General features: G+C 36.7%; 1 protein-coding gene across 2 annotated transcripts in view; it reads right to left on the bottom strand.

The window, feature by feature from the left end:
• LOC111455105 (dynamin-related protein 3A-like) overlaps positions 1–14,932 on the bottom strand; it is a 16,567-nt gene extending 1,635 nt beyond the window's left edge. Inside the window, exons 1-18 of one of the 2 annotated variants that reach the window (XM_023096639.1) lie at positions 14,328–14,932; positions 12,120–12,402; positions 12,015–12,043; positions 11,833–11,934; positions 11,440–11,508; positions 11,297–11,356; positions 10,665–10,778; positions 10,256–10,304; positions 10,018–10,127; positions 8,009–8,101; positions 7,469–7,561; positions 7,236–7,373; positions 6,517–6,630; positions 4,117–4,215; positions 3,912–3,954; positions 2,368–2,522; positions 2,131–2,277; positions 91–143 (exon numbers count right to left, since the gene is read on the bottom strand). In XM_023096639.1, the coding sequence (XP_022952407.1) occupies positions 91–143; positions 2,131–2,277; positions 2,368–2,522; positions 3,912–3,954; positions 4,117–4,215; positions 6,517–6,630; positions 7,236–7,373; positions 7,469–7,561; positions 8,009–8,101; positions 10,018–10,127; positions 10,256–10,304; positions 10,665–10,778; positions 11,297–11,356; positions 11,440–11,508; positions 11,833–11,934; positions 12,015–12,043; positions 12,120–12,402; positions 14,328–14,687 (2,111 nt within the window). In that variant the 5' untranslated portion in view covers positions 14,688–14,932. The remainder of the gene's footprint in view (positions 1–90; positions 144–2,130; positions 2,278–2,367; positions 2,523–3,911; positions 3,955–4,116; positions 4,216–6,516; positions 6,631–7,235; positions 7,374–7,468; positions 7,562–8,008; positions 8,102–10,017; positions 10,128–10,255; positions 10,305–10,664; positions 10,779–11,296; positions 11,357–11,439; positions 11,509–11,832; positions 11,935–12,014; positions 12,044–12,119; positions 12,403–14,327) is intronic. The other variant, XM_023096640.1, reaches the window with a different exon arrangement.
• Between the last annotated feature and the right edge of the window lie 144 nt (positions 14,933–15,076).

The following is a 15,076-nucleotide window of genomic DNA, read 5'->3' as shown; positions in this document are numbered from 1 at the left end:
CCAAAAAAAAAAAAAAAAACATCTCTTCAGGAAGTTCTAAAGAAACAAGATCAGGAGCATCAATAGATTTAATAAAAGAAAGATACGTACCGGTAGAGTTTTTTGATGAATACATTGTGCAGATCTCGTTTGGTATGGTTTACCTGAATCAAACCAACCAAAACATAAGCAATAAATATGACTATATTTAGTTAAGACAGCATGTTCTTAGACTGGAACCAAAGAACAAGAACAAAAATAGGCAGAATGTAAATATATATATCACTAGGTAGGTAAAGTACGGCAAAACATGTCATTAACTTGTCTAATCAACTATGCTCCTGACGAATTCGAGTTTACCCACTCGGGCATGCTCAAAAGTGAATGCCATTTTGAAGGGGTAAGTATACCTATTGCAAGTTCATTGGTTGGATTGTAGGGCTGCTAAGTTAGATTATCAGTTGTCTCATAAACTTGTGCTTCGATTCATTTGAAAATCCAAAGACTACATACCAAATCCAACCTACAATGGGATCCACACCGTCTGCAAACTTAAGAACCTCCTCCATGAGCTCTTTAATTAAGCTTGAAGCTCAACTAAGTCCACATATCTGTCAAGTTGCCACCAGATATAAACAAGAGGACACTGCCAGAGAAAATAAGCTTAGTCTCCACTACCCCCCTTACAACTCTCAGACTTCTGCCTTCCATCCATCACATTTCCACGACTCAGTGTTAGGTGGGCACCCATGGTTTTAATAAACCTATTAAAAGCTGACTAGGGAATGATGTTAAAAAGTGCCTAATCTGGCAAAGGAACAAGACAGAGGCAGTGACATCAGTGATGGGCCTTCTTTAGCCCCTTCAAATTCCTGATCAAGTCTAAAGATGGGGCTATGGACTTCATTGAAGAGCTCCTAAATTCTGCCGCTTTGATGCAATTTTGGTGGTAAAGAAGTCGCAAGCATTTTAAGGAAGTGGTTCGACTACACGGTTTTTCTCGATCAGTCATTTCAGATAGAGAAAAAATTTATGTGAGCCATTTTTGGATGGAGATATTTCAATTACAGGGGACTCAGCTCCAACGTAAAACAACATTCCACCAACAAACAGATGGACAGTCAGAGATCGAAAACAAGTCTTTTGAAACATGTTTGCACTGTTTTTTGTGGTCAGCATCCTCGCGAATGGGGTGTCTGGCTACTGTGGGCAGAGTATTGGTACAACACCACATACCATATTTTCATCAACATGACTCCTTAAAGTCACCCCTAACCCCAATACGCCCTTACTTTCAATATATCCCTTACGTACTCATAAAATCTGACAAAACAGAAATTCTAAATTCATATAGAGATATTAGATCGGGATACTACACAAAACAAACTGAATAAGAGTCCATCTACCTCCCTTGGAAAAGAATGCATTTTTCCAAGAAACCAAAAGCTATTGGACCATATCCAGAACAGAGTTCCAAGACAAGGCCAGTTTGGGGTTATGACCCAAAGGCACTCCTAAAGATAGGTAAAGTATCCACATCACAACCACTTAAGGAGCCCTACCAGCTAATCTTCACGGACTCGTAATTGATGCCTATGACTAGGCTCTTGCTTGATAACAGGGCATGATCTCGAAAAAAGTGAGAATATGGTTAACGTTAACAATGAACTCCTTAACAAGCAAAAAAAGATCGTATAGTCAGAAAACTAAAGATGGAGTCTATCCTACCCACTAGAAACCCTTCAATGGCCCCCTCTTATCCACTCCGAAGGGCATATCCATCAATCAGAAGAGCATAACTAAATGTAATTCTAAATCCACGATCTCAACTCACAAGTCTAGTCCTCAACTGCCTCGTTGGCAACAAGGATGTGATCCAAGATTTTCCTCCCCACAATTAATGCCTCCTGCGGCTCTGAGACCGTACTTGATAAAACCTATCTATTAAACCCTAAACTTAACAATAATATACACGTCTATTATCAACTTGATTCATGGGACACAATTCTTTGTTCAAGAAATAAGATCAAAGAGTTGCATTTAATGAATTTATAACAAGAAAGCAAACAGTTCGGTTTTTCATGGCTTCTGGTACTTAATTTAAGAAATATATGATACGATCTGGTAGTATTAATAAAGATTTTAACATACCAGGAAGTTCATGATGGCCTTGGGTACATAGTCCTCTATATTCTTCCTAACAATATCATAGTAGGATCTCAATAGCAGTTTAGTTATAGCAATTTCAATAGCCTCCTGCTCCGTAAGGCTTTCTGAGGGCCTCAAGACAGCTGGTGGCTAAAACAACACAAAACGTGTTAGCCAGGTTAAATCAAGTAAGGCAGACAGATAAAAATCATTAGACTTGATTATGGTATTACGACTGACCTCTCTCAAGTGGATCATTGAGAAAGATTGTTCCACACTATGCAAAGGCTCGCCAAATGATTTTTTTGATGAATTTTCTTTAACAGGACTATGGTTATCACTGCTATTACTGCCAAAAATAGATGAAATCCCCCAACTGGAACTCCCTGCGCCTCCTGGTAAGTTACAGAAGGATGCAATCATTCACGTTAATGAGAGAAATTCATATATACTAATGAGAGAAATTCATACATGCTAATGAGAAAAATGCAGAAAGTAGTTAAAAGATCAATCGATCAGGCCATTATGCAGCTAATGCACATCAATAAGAGTACTCTTGTTTAACAAACATAGAATCAGCTATTTTGAATAAATTGATGGTTGGATATTTTCACCATATCTATCTATCCATCTATCTATCTATCTATCTATCTATATATATATATATATATATTTCTTTGAGCAGGACCAAAAAAGAGTTGGAAAGAAAGCACTAAAGAGAAGTTTAAGGAAGTTCTTGTTGGCTCAGTTGTTGCGGGTTCTCTTTCTTCACAGTTTGCTGCCTTGTGGTTGGTTTTGATGAACATCCCTTCTCCTCGAACTTAAACAAAACTCCCAAATCAACAAAATGAGTCAATAACATTTGACGTTTACCTAATGGACAAAGCACATCGAAACACCAAAATGGGCGAAGGAAAAAACAGAGAATTAGGCAATACCTCACCCACTGAGATATTCCTCATTAAGGATAAGTGATAAATGAGGGAACCAGGATAACGGCCTATCCCCAACCAGTTTTTCTCCCAGAAAAAAAAGAATCTCTCCCATAACCCACCAAAGACTAGACAAATTGAGAAAAGAATGGAAACCCCACAGTTAAGTCTTTCAAAGAATTTCTGGGACTGCCTTTAGCCCCTGCTCTAATTCATCCAAAAGGAGCAATGAGAAGATACAAACCAAAATGAACAAGCCAAAGGAGCAACGCATCAAACTAAAAAATTGACAAGAGAGAGTTCACTGCAGCATGCCAAGAAACTCTAGTAATGGCATCAGAAGAAGAATGAAAACCGGAAATGAGCTCGGAAACACCCTCTTTGGAAAACCACAAAGCAGACTAAGGGACCAAAAGGCAAGAACCCAAATCAATTTGGTGTACCAAATAAATTCAAGCTTCGTTTATGTTTTGGAATGAGCTGGTGCTTCCGAAAGACCTTCTTAAGTATAATACTCCAACGGTTACTCGGGCCTCATCTCAGTGGACAGGCTAAACTATTTGGTGTAATGCAGTGTATGCTACTCTTTGGGATCTTGTGAAACTTCTCTCCTCATCTTAGTGTCTCCTTTCTTTTTTAATTATGAGATCTTATATTTTTGTGTTTTCTTTTTTTCATATTTTTTTCCAATTAAGAGTACTTTTTGCAACCCATTGGTCTTTTAGGGGTATCTAATTTCCCCTCATTTCATATTAGCTCTTTTTTAATATAATTCTCTGTTTCCAATCCCAAAATAAATGTTCAAGTCATATTCTTTTACACATTTCGTTCATAGAATAATAGTAATATTACCAGACAAAGTAACTTTTTCACCTTCTGCCAATGGACGAACAGCCTGTTAATCATACAAAAAATAGTGTAAGAATGTGATAAGAACACTGGATAATAAATTCTGAGTTTAACAATCATAACATTTAAACAGAAAAACAATGGCAACACAAGTAATCAGGAAAATTATTGAAATACATTCTCCCTACTAGGTTACAATATTCGCTACCTGATCAGCTACTATCCCGTTTACTTGCCTTGCCAGAATCCCACGAGTTTTCAAACTTCTCTCTGATGTGGTTGTTGCCTTATCAAGCTCTATATTATCCTAATCAACATAAAATATAGTATTAAACATTAATGAAGAACTAGTTTGGAAAAAAAATATGCAACGTTTTTTTTATAGGTAACAAGAGACTATGCAAAAGAGAGCAAATCACAAAACAGCCTAGGGGCCAGGGGTAAAGGACACCTTAGCCCAAAGGACTACAAAAGAATAATCATCCAAATCTTTTTTAGCATGAATGAAACTTTTCATTAAAGAAATGAAAAGAGACTAGTGCTCAAGGATAAAAACTCCACAAGGGAGTAAAATATGAAACAAAATACATAATACAAACATAGTATAAACCAAAACAATACTAGAGAATAAACAAAAGAACTACACGGAATAAATAAATGAATTCTAATTAAGACAAATGTCCTGCAGTGAGAAACCAACATATAGTTTTGAGGGAGAGCACCAAGAGGAGGCTTTCAGACAAGGTGATTCAAAACGATCAATCCTTGGGAGATGTTATCATGGAAGGATCTTGGAAGTCTTTCCAACAAAAGTTCTGATAAGGGAGCTTTTACTGTGTTTACCCAAAGCAACGTAACTGTAGAACTGAACAATGGGCCAGCAATTAAAAGCATTGCTTGATAAGGGAGCTTTTACTGTGTTTACCCAAAGCAACGTAACTGTATAACTGAACAATGGGCCAGCAATTAAAAGCATTGCTTGATAAGGGAGCTTTTACTGTGTTTACCCAAAGCAACGTAACTGTATAACTGAACAATGGGCCAGCAATTAAAAGCATTGCTTGATAAGGGAGCTTTTACTGTGTTTACCCAAAGCAACGTAACTGTATAACTGAACAATGGGCCAGCAATTAAAAGCATTGCTTGATAAGGGAGCTTTTACTGTGTTTACCCAAAGCAACGTAACTGTATAACTGAACAATGGGCCAGCAATTAAAAGCATTGCTTGATAAGGGAGCTTTTACTGTGTTTACCCAAAGCAACGTAACTGTATAACTGAACAATGGGCCAGCAATTAAAAGCATTGCTTGATAAGGGAGCTTTTACTGTGTTTACCCAAAGCAACGTAACTGTATAACTGAACAATGGGCCAGCAATTAAAAGCATTGCTTGATAAGGGAGCTTTTACTGTGTTTACCCAAAGCAACGTAACTGTATAACTGAACAATGGGCCAGCAATTAAAAGCATTGCTTGATAAGGGAGCTTTTACTGTGTTTACCCAAAGCAACGTAACTGTATAACTGAACAATGGGCCAGCAATTAAAAGCATTGCTTGATAAGGGAGCTTTTACTGTGTTTACCCAAAGCAACGTAACTGTATAACTGAACAATGGGCCAGCAATTAAAAGCATTGCTTGATAAGGGAGCTTTTACTGTGTTTACCCAAAGCAACGTAACTGTATAACTGAACAATGGGCCAGCAATTAAAAGCATTGCTTGATAAGGGAGCTTTTACTGTGTTTACCCAAAGCAACGTAACTGTATAACTGAANCCCCCCCCCCCCCCCCCCCAACACTGAATATTGAAGAACGAGAACAGCTTGAACAAACACAAAATCTGGCTTTAGGGGCACGTGGAAAATATGTGGTTGAAAGTATCACCATCCGATACAAAAAAAGGGAACAAACCAAAAGCATGATATAATTTGAAGGCATCTTCCTTTGCAAAGCTTCAGACGCATTTAGACTTACATTGAGAATAATCCGTAGAAGAACATTGATTCTCTTAGGACTTTTAGACTTCCATAGAGCAATGAACATATCTTTTTCCAAACGGGATGAAGAGGCCATATGGCAAGATAATGACTTCAAAAAAAAGTATCTGCGAAAAGAAATGTTCCAAGTACAAGTGCCTTCATCCCAAAAAGCAGAAACAGAACCGCTTGGAGAAGAGGAGATGGGAAGGGAGGAAAACTGAGCTTTAAGGGAGAATCATTAAGCCACAGGATCAGCCAAAAAATGAATTCTTCTGTTATTTCCAAAACTATAGTGAGCAAAGGAGTCAAAGCCTTTCCATGTTTTATGAATACTCAACCACGGATTTCAAAGGCTAAAATTATTTCTGTTACTGGAGTTCCAATCAAAATTACAAGAACCATGAATGCTGGCAATAAATTCCCTACAAAGTAAAAGAGATTCATGCATGAAGCGCCATCCCCACTTTGCTAAGAGAGACAAATGTCTAGTCCAAAAATATCACATTAAAATAATAGTCCAAAAATATCACAGATGCAAGATTCCTCAAAAGTAAAGTTTTTCTTAAAGATAGCAGTTTTTATATTCTTAAAAAAATAAAAAGAGGAAAAGAAAACCATTCATCGCCTTTACCTTCTGTCTGGAGATAGGCAAGGAAACCCTAGAGGATTTGACTTGTTGCATTGCAATCTCAACTGCCTTGCTCCCACCAATAAAATTTGGGTGTGAAGTGTTTATGTAGTTCATCTACAATACAAATACGACATGATATTCAAGGTCAAATATTTTATAAGAATAAAGGACCGAAGCTGGTAAATAAAAAAACTATTAAGACAGGTTCTTATATATTGGCGCATAAAAGCCAAGGAAAACAAAAGAAAAATCACACAAAAAAATTTCATTATTGATATTAAATGATTTGAGAACATTTCACTGTATTTTCTAGGGTAATAATTTATGGATGAGAGCCAAGTAGAGTCTGCTCTTTAGCAGTAAACAAAATCCTGAAGTGACCCAAGAATCCATGAAACTACTTGACCGACTCCCTTGCATATGGAAATCCAAATTACCACCCCAATGGAAAAACGATGATGGCCAACATAACTTCGACGCAAATAATATTTCTGACCTCTACTATGTTATTCCATAAAAATAGTGATTGGTAAAGTTTTATCCAACAGATAATGTGCCACAAAATCCATATTTCAAGTAGATCAATAGTCATACTACCCCATATTTTCCAAATTAACAAAAATATTTCAGTCATTGTGTTGTGTGGTTAACCAAAATAACATCAATATGATTTTGTGCTCGTGAATGTATCACCACAAAATCAAACGTAGATGACATACCTCCATATCGATAATATGCCCAATCATAGTCTCTGAAGGCTCAAGACCTTCTCGCAAAAAATTGCTCATAACTTCATCCATGCGCCTTCTTAAAACAGGAAATCTTTGTAGTTCACTTACTACACAACGATGGCTAATCTGAAGAGAGGTCAACGAAATATTAAGAAACTATAAGAAAGGAATAAGACAAGTATGTAAAAAAGGCCGCAAAAAGAAAAGAAAAAAAATCCTACCTTAATTAGTTCATCATATATGAACCTTGCACACTGAAGGCTTGGATCTAATAACCGAGCTATTTGCTTGCGAATAAGAACTTCAAAAGGAACCTATACATATTGAAAGATCAGATCGACATGAGATGTGATAAGCCTTGTCCATAATATGTTATGGCTAAAATCTATCGAGTGTGGAGTAACCATTTCAAAATGACTTCAGAGAGTGGAAAGAAGTCTGGGACAATGAGATTTGTTTCAAGGTACACTGTCTCACAATTCTATTGTAATTGTAATTTATGTATCAAAGTTGAATTAGCGCTCTTTTTTGCTAGCTCATTTGACTCTACACGGGTTTGTCCCCTCTTTCGTATTCCTTATATATTCAATGACAAGGTACAAAACCTTATTGGGTGGGAGACACCTAACGTAAAAAGAACTAGAAGAGCTTGAAAACATGCACATACAATGATGAGTTCTTAATTTAGATTATAAAAACGAAGAGTAGAATGATAATTATGAGCAATATAGGAGTGGAAAACAAACGATAACATAACCTACTTCAGGCACAAATAAAGCACATTTAGGACCAGTTGCATTCTGGATAGCAGTTCGGATGTCATCATCAGTCAAGTCCTCACAAGGATCCACTTCCTGCCAAATAACATTTCCTCGTATCAGTGAGAATTATCACTCCCCCACTACTCTGACAACATTAATTGCATGAAGAAATAGCGAAGAAATACAACTAAACCAGGATGAAAGAACTGAGAAAGTAAAAATGTACGCATTTAAAAATCTGCCTACTTCAGTAATCCATCCACTGCAAAACCACATAAAATACAAACAAACGATCTGCAGACAAATAAACGTTTCTTGTTTTGTTCACTCAGTTATTTTAATTGTTGCATCTAGGAGGTAGAGTAATGAGGGACATCAGATATGTTACTTCATTAATCTTTCCAATCTACGACATCTAGTTTGGCATTCAAAAGATGGATATAAAATATGTTTGGATTTCAAAAGAATTCAAATGAGTTAGATTCCCCGCCCCCCGCGCCCCAGAAGAGGCACAGGAGGTAATTCTCCCACTTTATTAGTGTTTAAGATCAATGGGCTTCCAAAGATCTTCCCTCTAAAATGTATTTCATGTCTCATTTAGATATAGCACCTTCCATCACTTAGTGGAAACGATATCAGGAGAGAATTGGAAAATACTTTCGAGGAAAGGGCAACATCACCAAGTCTAATAAGCATATTCCCCCTTTTCTTATCCTTGATTTCAATTGTAGCTAGAAGAAAGCCACGCAAATTCCTCTCGACTTCTGTACGAGCATTAGTACAACCAACATATTGAGATCCCAATAGGGCACAGGCAAGTTCTTGTGGGAGATTCGCCCATCCTAAACTTCAATAAAATTTGGATGCTTTACACGAAACCACTTTTCAATAAGCAAATAAAAACCACCCAAAAATCTCCATTTTCTTTCAGATTCAAGAGCCTTTAAAGAATTTCCATCCTTGAAATTTTGTAAAGCCTTCTCTACCATGAAAGGGTTAATCAAAACTAAGTCCTTAATGATCTTCCAAAGCATCTTTAATCTCCTTCCAATTGTTGTGAACAAACAACCTAGAAAAAGTATACTAGTTGAAATTCAAATTCACCACTTTTTAGTCCTTTTTTACCCTAGAGAATAAGAAGGCAACCCTTCAATGATACTTGAGGAATCTTTTGAGATTTCATTGCATGGAATCTCGAGCCTCTACTTTTCATTTAAATTCTTCAAGTTCATTGGATGTATTTTCCTAACAAACTCAGTTTTTAATACGACAACTAGATATTCATAGGAACTACTCTTCACAAGTTATCATTGGAGAGGGAAGTTAACTACAAAACTTGCAACTATATAGATTTAAAATCATTATCATCTTTTACCTTCTTCGATTTTCTCAACAAGTAAATTCATTATTAGGTTTGCCTTGTAAAAATGTCAGTCACAGCAGTAGCCAGAAGTTCACCCAATCACATGAACCAACAAAGGAATGGTACACTATGATTAAGTATGTGTCCGATGGTTTTGGTTTAATTATTCCATGAAAAATCACTGGTGGGAACTCAAACCATGGAATATGTTCTCCTATTTATGACTGGAATCTCAAGCCTCTATTTTTCTTTCAAATTCTTCAAATTCATTGAATATAACTTCCTAGCAAACTCAGTTTTCAGTAAGACAACTATATATTATTTTATCGTAGGAACTACTTTGACAAGCTATCAGAGGAGGAGAGGGGAGTTATTTTCAAGACTTGCAGCTATGTAGATTTGAAATCATTATCAACTTTTATCTTCTTCAATTTTCTCAGCAAGTAAAATTATTATTAGGTTTACCTTGTGAAAGTGTCAGTGACGGCAGAAGCAATCAGCTCATCCAATCAAATGAACCAAAAAAGGAATGGTACACTACAATTAAGTACGAGTCTGATGGTTTTGTTTTGATTATTTATGAAAAATCACTGGTGGGGACTCAAACCATGGAACTTAACTACTATGAAAATGAAGCCACGTGTACCTCTAAACTCTTCACAAAGATTGATTGAAAAATATAGTGAATACGAGTTCCACCCGAGAGCTCAGATGTTGACATTTCTTCATTCTTCCCATCAACCATTGATGAAAATGCTGTTTCGAATAACATGCATATGGTTCAAAACTTCTAAACCAGAAAGTAGCTAGAATTGTAAATAACACAGCTCAGTTTGCATGGTTCCACGTGGAAAGGAAAGAAAAGCAAGTGACATCACGCATACCTTCACAATATTTTGATAAAATGTTCAGAAGAAGAGCACCTTGACCAGCCTAATAATAACAAGAAGTTGAAAATTATGAAACATTAGCCAACGCAAGCAGATTGAATTTTTAACTAACTAAAATTGCAATCACGAAAACAGAACAGAAGCCAGGGAGACTTTAGTTTTCTTTGATACAGGAAGACAAAGTTGTCAGAGAAAAAGGCAATGGACGATAGAGTAAGTTTGCTCAAGAATTGCATGCATTAACATCAATAACACTAGGGACACTTAATAAGATTCAAAATACAATGTCAGACCTTCAGTAATTCATTGTGGATAAGAAACAAAAGAACCCCAAACAACAAGTAATACTTTTTTACCGTAAAATATCACAACCATAAAAATATTTTTTAGCAATCAAATACACCTTTGACTCCGTGATTTCTCCATAACTGCCATGCTCCTTGGCAGCTGAAACTAGTGCAGAGCTTATGCGTGACTTCAAACCAGGTAGAATTGCCTGGATATGTTGCACTAAAATCTGCAGAAATTATTATACAATCAAATAATAAAAAATTCATAGAATAGGATCTGAACTTCAAGAGCTTGAATTAAATGACTGCCAATAGGAGACACAAATTTGAGAATCAATTAAATTGAAGGAGAATGTGGAGGGGAGAGACGCCGAGATAAAACATAGTAGGTCACATCCGTATGCTAGTGCATCATCTAGAATCAAATATAAACACACATCTAAATGCCCAATTTTAATACCTGGTTCAGCTTCTTCAAAAATCAATCAAATTGAAGGGAAAATGTAGAGGGAAAGATAGGCCAAGATAAAAGGTAGGTCACGTCTATATGCTAGTACATCATCTAGAAGCAAATATAAACACACATCTAAGTGCCCCGTTTTATGACCTGGTTCAACTTCTTCGAAAATCAGTCAAATTGAAGGAAAAACATTGGAGGGAAAAATGGGGCAAGATAAAAGGTAATATACGCTAGTACATCATCTAAAAGCAATTATAGCCACACATCTAAATTCCAATTTAATACCTGGTTTAACTTCTTTGCTAATTGAGGAACACCACAGCGATCAGCCAGACCATCATATACCTGAGTCACAGCTAAAACCGTAAGTTAAAATATGTTCAAGAATCCTTCTCCATTGCATAAAAAGGGTATAGCACAAATCATACTGGATGACTGCGAAAAAATTTCTCCTCAGCTATAAGTGCGTCTTTAATACTCCGGTTGAGTATAATATCCTGGTTTAGAAATGAAATCAACAAACCCAATCAGAACTAGTGCGACAGAAATAAAACATGCATCATAAATGATCATAAAATGAAATAGCATCAGTGATCATCATTGTTCCTTCTTGGTTTTGTTAGACATATGATAAAGATACATGATCAAAAATGGAAAGAAAAAAAAATCCCCAGACAAAACTGACTACTAACATGTAACAAGAAAAACAAAGCTTTAAAAAGTAAACATCAACTGACTACTAACATGTAACAAGAAAAACAAAGCTTTAAAAAGTAAACATCATTTACAAGAGTTTGCATCCTTGTCGAGTTTGTAATTACCTCCTGACTTCGATTCACAACACCAAAGTAGCCAAGTCGCAACGGAATCACTTTTCCATGCAAAAGGTTACGTGCATCAGTGCCTCTATCCATTATGTCAAGCTGCAATTATAAGGAAGAGAACCATCAGAAACTGATTTCATCTACAGAGTAAATATATACTTGGTAAACTCATGAAGCACCTTTGTGATTATCCCAATCGTTCTAACACCTGTGAACACATGAAATGCATGAGTTAGAAGAGATAAAGTACTAACTCATGGACTAAATGTTGTGAAATAACTTACCATCAGGATCGGCATTTCCAGCGATCTGAAGAGCATCTGAGTTAGCTAAATCTGAATTTGCAGGTGTAACAGCAAGAATCAAACAGCTTGGAACTTTAATGTACGACATAATCATTGTACGAATCCGAGCTTCAATATCAGAAGGTTGATCTCCAACTGGAACTTTGGTTATACCAGGAAGATCAACCAGAGTAATATCAAGAACATTAGGTGAAAAGATCTTCAAACGAATTTGCTTGTCTGAGACACCTTTATTTCCTCCAGCCTCCCGATCAGTCTCAGCCTACAGCATAAAAAAGGGCACGTTGCAACTTGGAATATGCTTCAACATACTTTTAATGCAAAATAATGTTGCAGGTTTCAGCAGATAGCAAGAAAGAGAAATAGTGCATTGACATCTATCAGATCGACCGAAGAAGAATACAACTAGGTTCTCCAATTGACATTAATCATAAATAGAGGAGAGTAACAAAACTGTATAGGATCTAAAAGCAAATTAATAATGACCTTAAAAGCAAACTCTTTCCTCACATAGCAACTACTCAATATGCAACAATTTTTCTTTTCTTTTCTTTTCTTTTCTTTTCTTTTTTATTGGTTTGGCTTCCAAATCAGACTTCCAGGCCCTCCTGAAGCCTTGTATTCCGAATTTTCCTACTAACACCTACGACAGAAAGTGCAACAATATGGGTTACTAACCAGGTAAGGGCATCTTTTCTGTAGTGTTTCAGTTGAACTTAAGTCTTCCTTAAAAGCTAACTGGACCAGAATATCAAACTTTCAGGGTCATTGAACTTTCACAGTGCAGAGACAAAGCTCTTCAGTATAGGACTGCTCGCTAATTCGTTAAACAAAAATCTAAGTGATTATCCAACCACATCCATTGAAGATTGAAGAGCCTTCTTTCAACCAGCTATAATAAATCATACACATAACCATCCTAGCATGGCAGTGGGTTATCTGCTCAAAAATCCTTGAGATTTTACAGCTTTTTATCCATCATTTGAAGGGTTTGTATAGAAAAGCCATGTTTGACTCTAGATCATTTAACTCTTTCACTTGATACTCGTTCATTTGTAAGTCCCAAGGGAAAATTTCCATGCAGTCCTAAAAGTGGGAGGAAATTTGCACTCATTCTCCCATGCTTCCTTTTCAAGATAGAAATGGTCTCATTTTTTTAATTCATCAGCATGTGGGGTGTTGGGTATTCAAACTTCTGACCATTTAATTCTACAAATTTCCCTTATGCTTTTGAATCCATGGAAGCATAATATCATCATCACAAGCAAGTAAGTTGAATTGGGGAAGGGAAAATTTATCTGGAAAAATGCTGAAAATGTTCTCCTAAAGTTTGGTTGTGAAGGGGCAGAAAAGAAAATGACGAGAAACTAACACTCCACTACTTTTAAGAGATGATGAAAATTGAGACTGTGCAACAATTGCCATTTTCCCTAAACATTTTTTGGGAAAGAATATTCCTAAAGAACTTTACAAGAAGCAAGGAGGAGAGCTACTTCTACCAGGTGGTGAGGTGCTTGGAACATGATCTTAATAATAAATGTGACAGAATTGAACAAGAAGCCACACGTTGAACTCCTTACCATAGAAAGCCAAAATATAGTCCGCGAATTGAAACCAATCAACAAGCTCACTAGCTATAAGTATTTGTCTACCAAAAAGGCTCCAAACATCATTTCTAAGGTCATAAGCACAAGCGTTTTGGATACAGTATCCTTTTGGATGGCCAGTAAGAATACAGGAGTGGACATCGAAAAGAACTTTTTTTCTTAAACGAGAAACCGAGCTTTCATTGAGATGTATTGCCATCCTGAAACCTCCTCCCACCAGACATTTCTTCCCAACTTTCTGATCAACTAATCAGAAGGTAAGCAAAACTAGCTTGAAGCTTGCTTTAACTTGAATGGAAAATTCTCAATGTCATATGAAATCAGAATCCTTTTATAGTTTATGCAGCAATAGTGTACCACTCAAGTTTATATTTTCGTTCTCTTATTAGATGTTCTGGTTTATAATCTAATGAAACAATCTACCTGACATATCAAATAGTTCGGGAGCACTTGAAAGTTATGAAGGACATTTCAGATTCCAACATTCCCAACGCTCTTCACAAACCACCATGTTTATGCTCTAAATGCGCAAATAGTTCAAACAATTAAAAAAGACAAGAGCCAGAAACACAAGCCTTACACGAATTTCCCTCCGAATTTCAGAGAAGTCGTAGAATTTCCTCCCGGGTAGGTGCAAGAACTCCCCATACTCCTCGCTAGTCTTAGTCTGCAAGAGCTGAAGCACCAATGGCCGCCGCGTGCAGATATCAGAACCCCTCGGAAGGAAGTCGCGACCGACGAGAGCTTCCAGTACGCTAGACTTGCCACTGCTCTGACTACCGACAACAGCAACCTGAGGAAGCTCAATGGTGGATTGGCTTCCCAACTGAGCGAAAATGTCCTGAAGCTTGTTCACTATTGGGATGACGGAGTTTCCCAAGGGAGAGGCAGCAGAGGAGGAGGAAGACGATGGAGAGGGAGGCATTTGCTCGTTCGCCATGATTAACGATGGATCGGGCAAGGATGGATTCAGGGATTTTCTGGAATCGTTGAATTGATGAGAGCTAGGGTTCGAAGAGATTAAAACTCGATGAAAATTCAGAGGAAGCGGAGATTTGTGGGTGTCTACGGGGAAGAGCGGCGGAGGGAATCAACGGTGGTGGATGAAGGCGGTGGTGGACATAAAATCAGGCCACCCTCTGAATTGGCAAATCTTGGCCAACAGCAATTCTTCGCCTGTAATACTAATAATAATAATAATAATTAGCCTTTCATCAAATTATTTATTTATTTATTATATATATATATATATATATATATATATATATATATATATATATTTTTTTTTTTTTTTTTTTTTTTTTTTTTTTTTTTTTTTTTTTTTTTTTT

This window comes from Cucurbita moschata, unplaced genomic scaffold, assembly GCF_002738365.1.
Source record: "Cucurbita moschata cultivar Rifu unplaced genomic scaffold, Cmos_1.0 Cmo_Scf00017, whole genome shotgun sequence".
Classification (NCBI taxonomy): Eukaryota; Viridiplantae; Streptophyta; class Magnoliopsida; order Cucurbitales; family Cucurbitaceae; genus Cucurbita; species Cucurbita moschata.
This window is presented reverse-complemented; position numbering and strand designations above follow the sequence as displayed.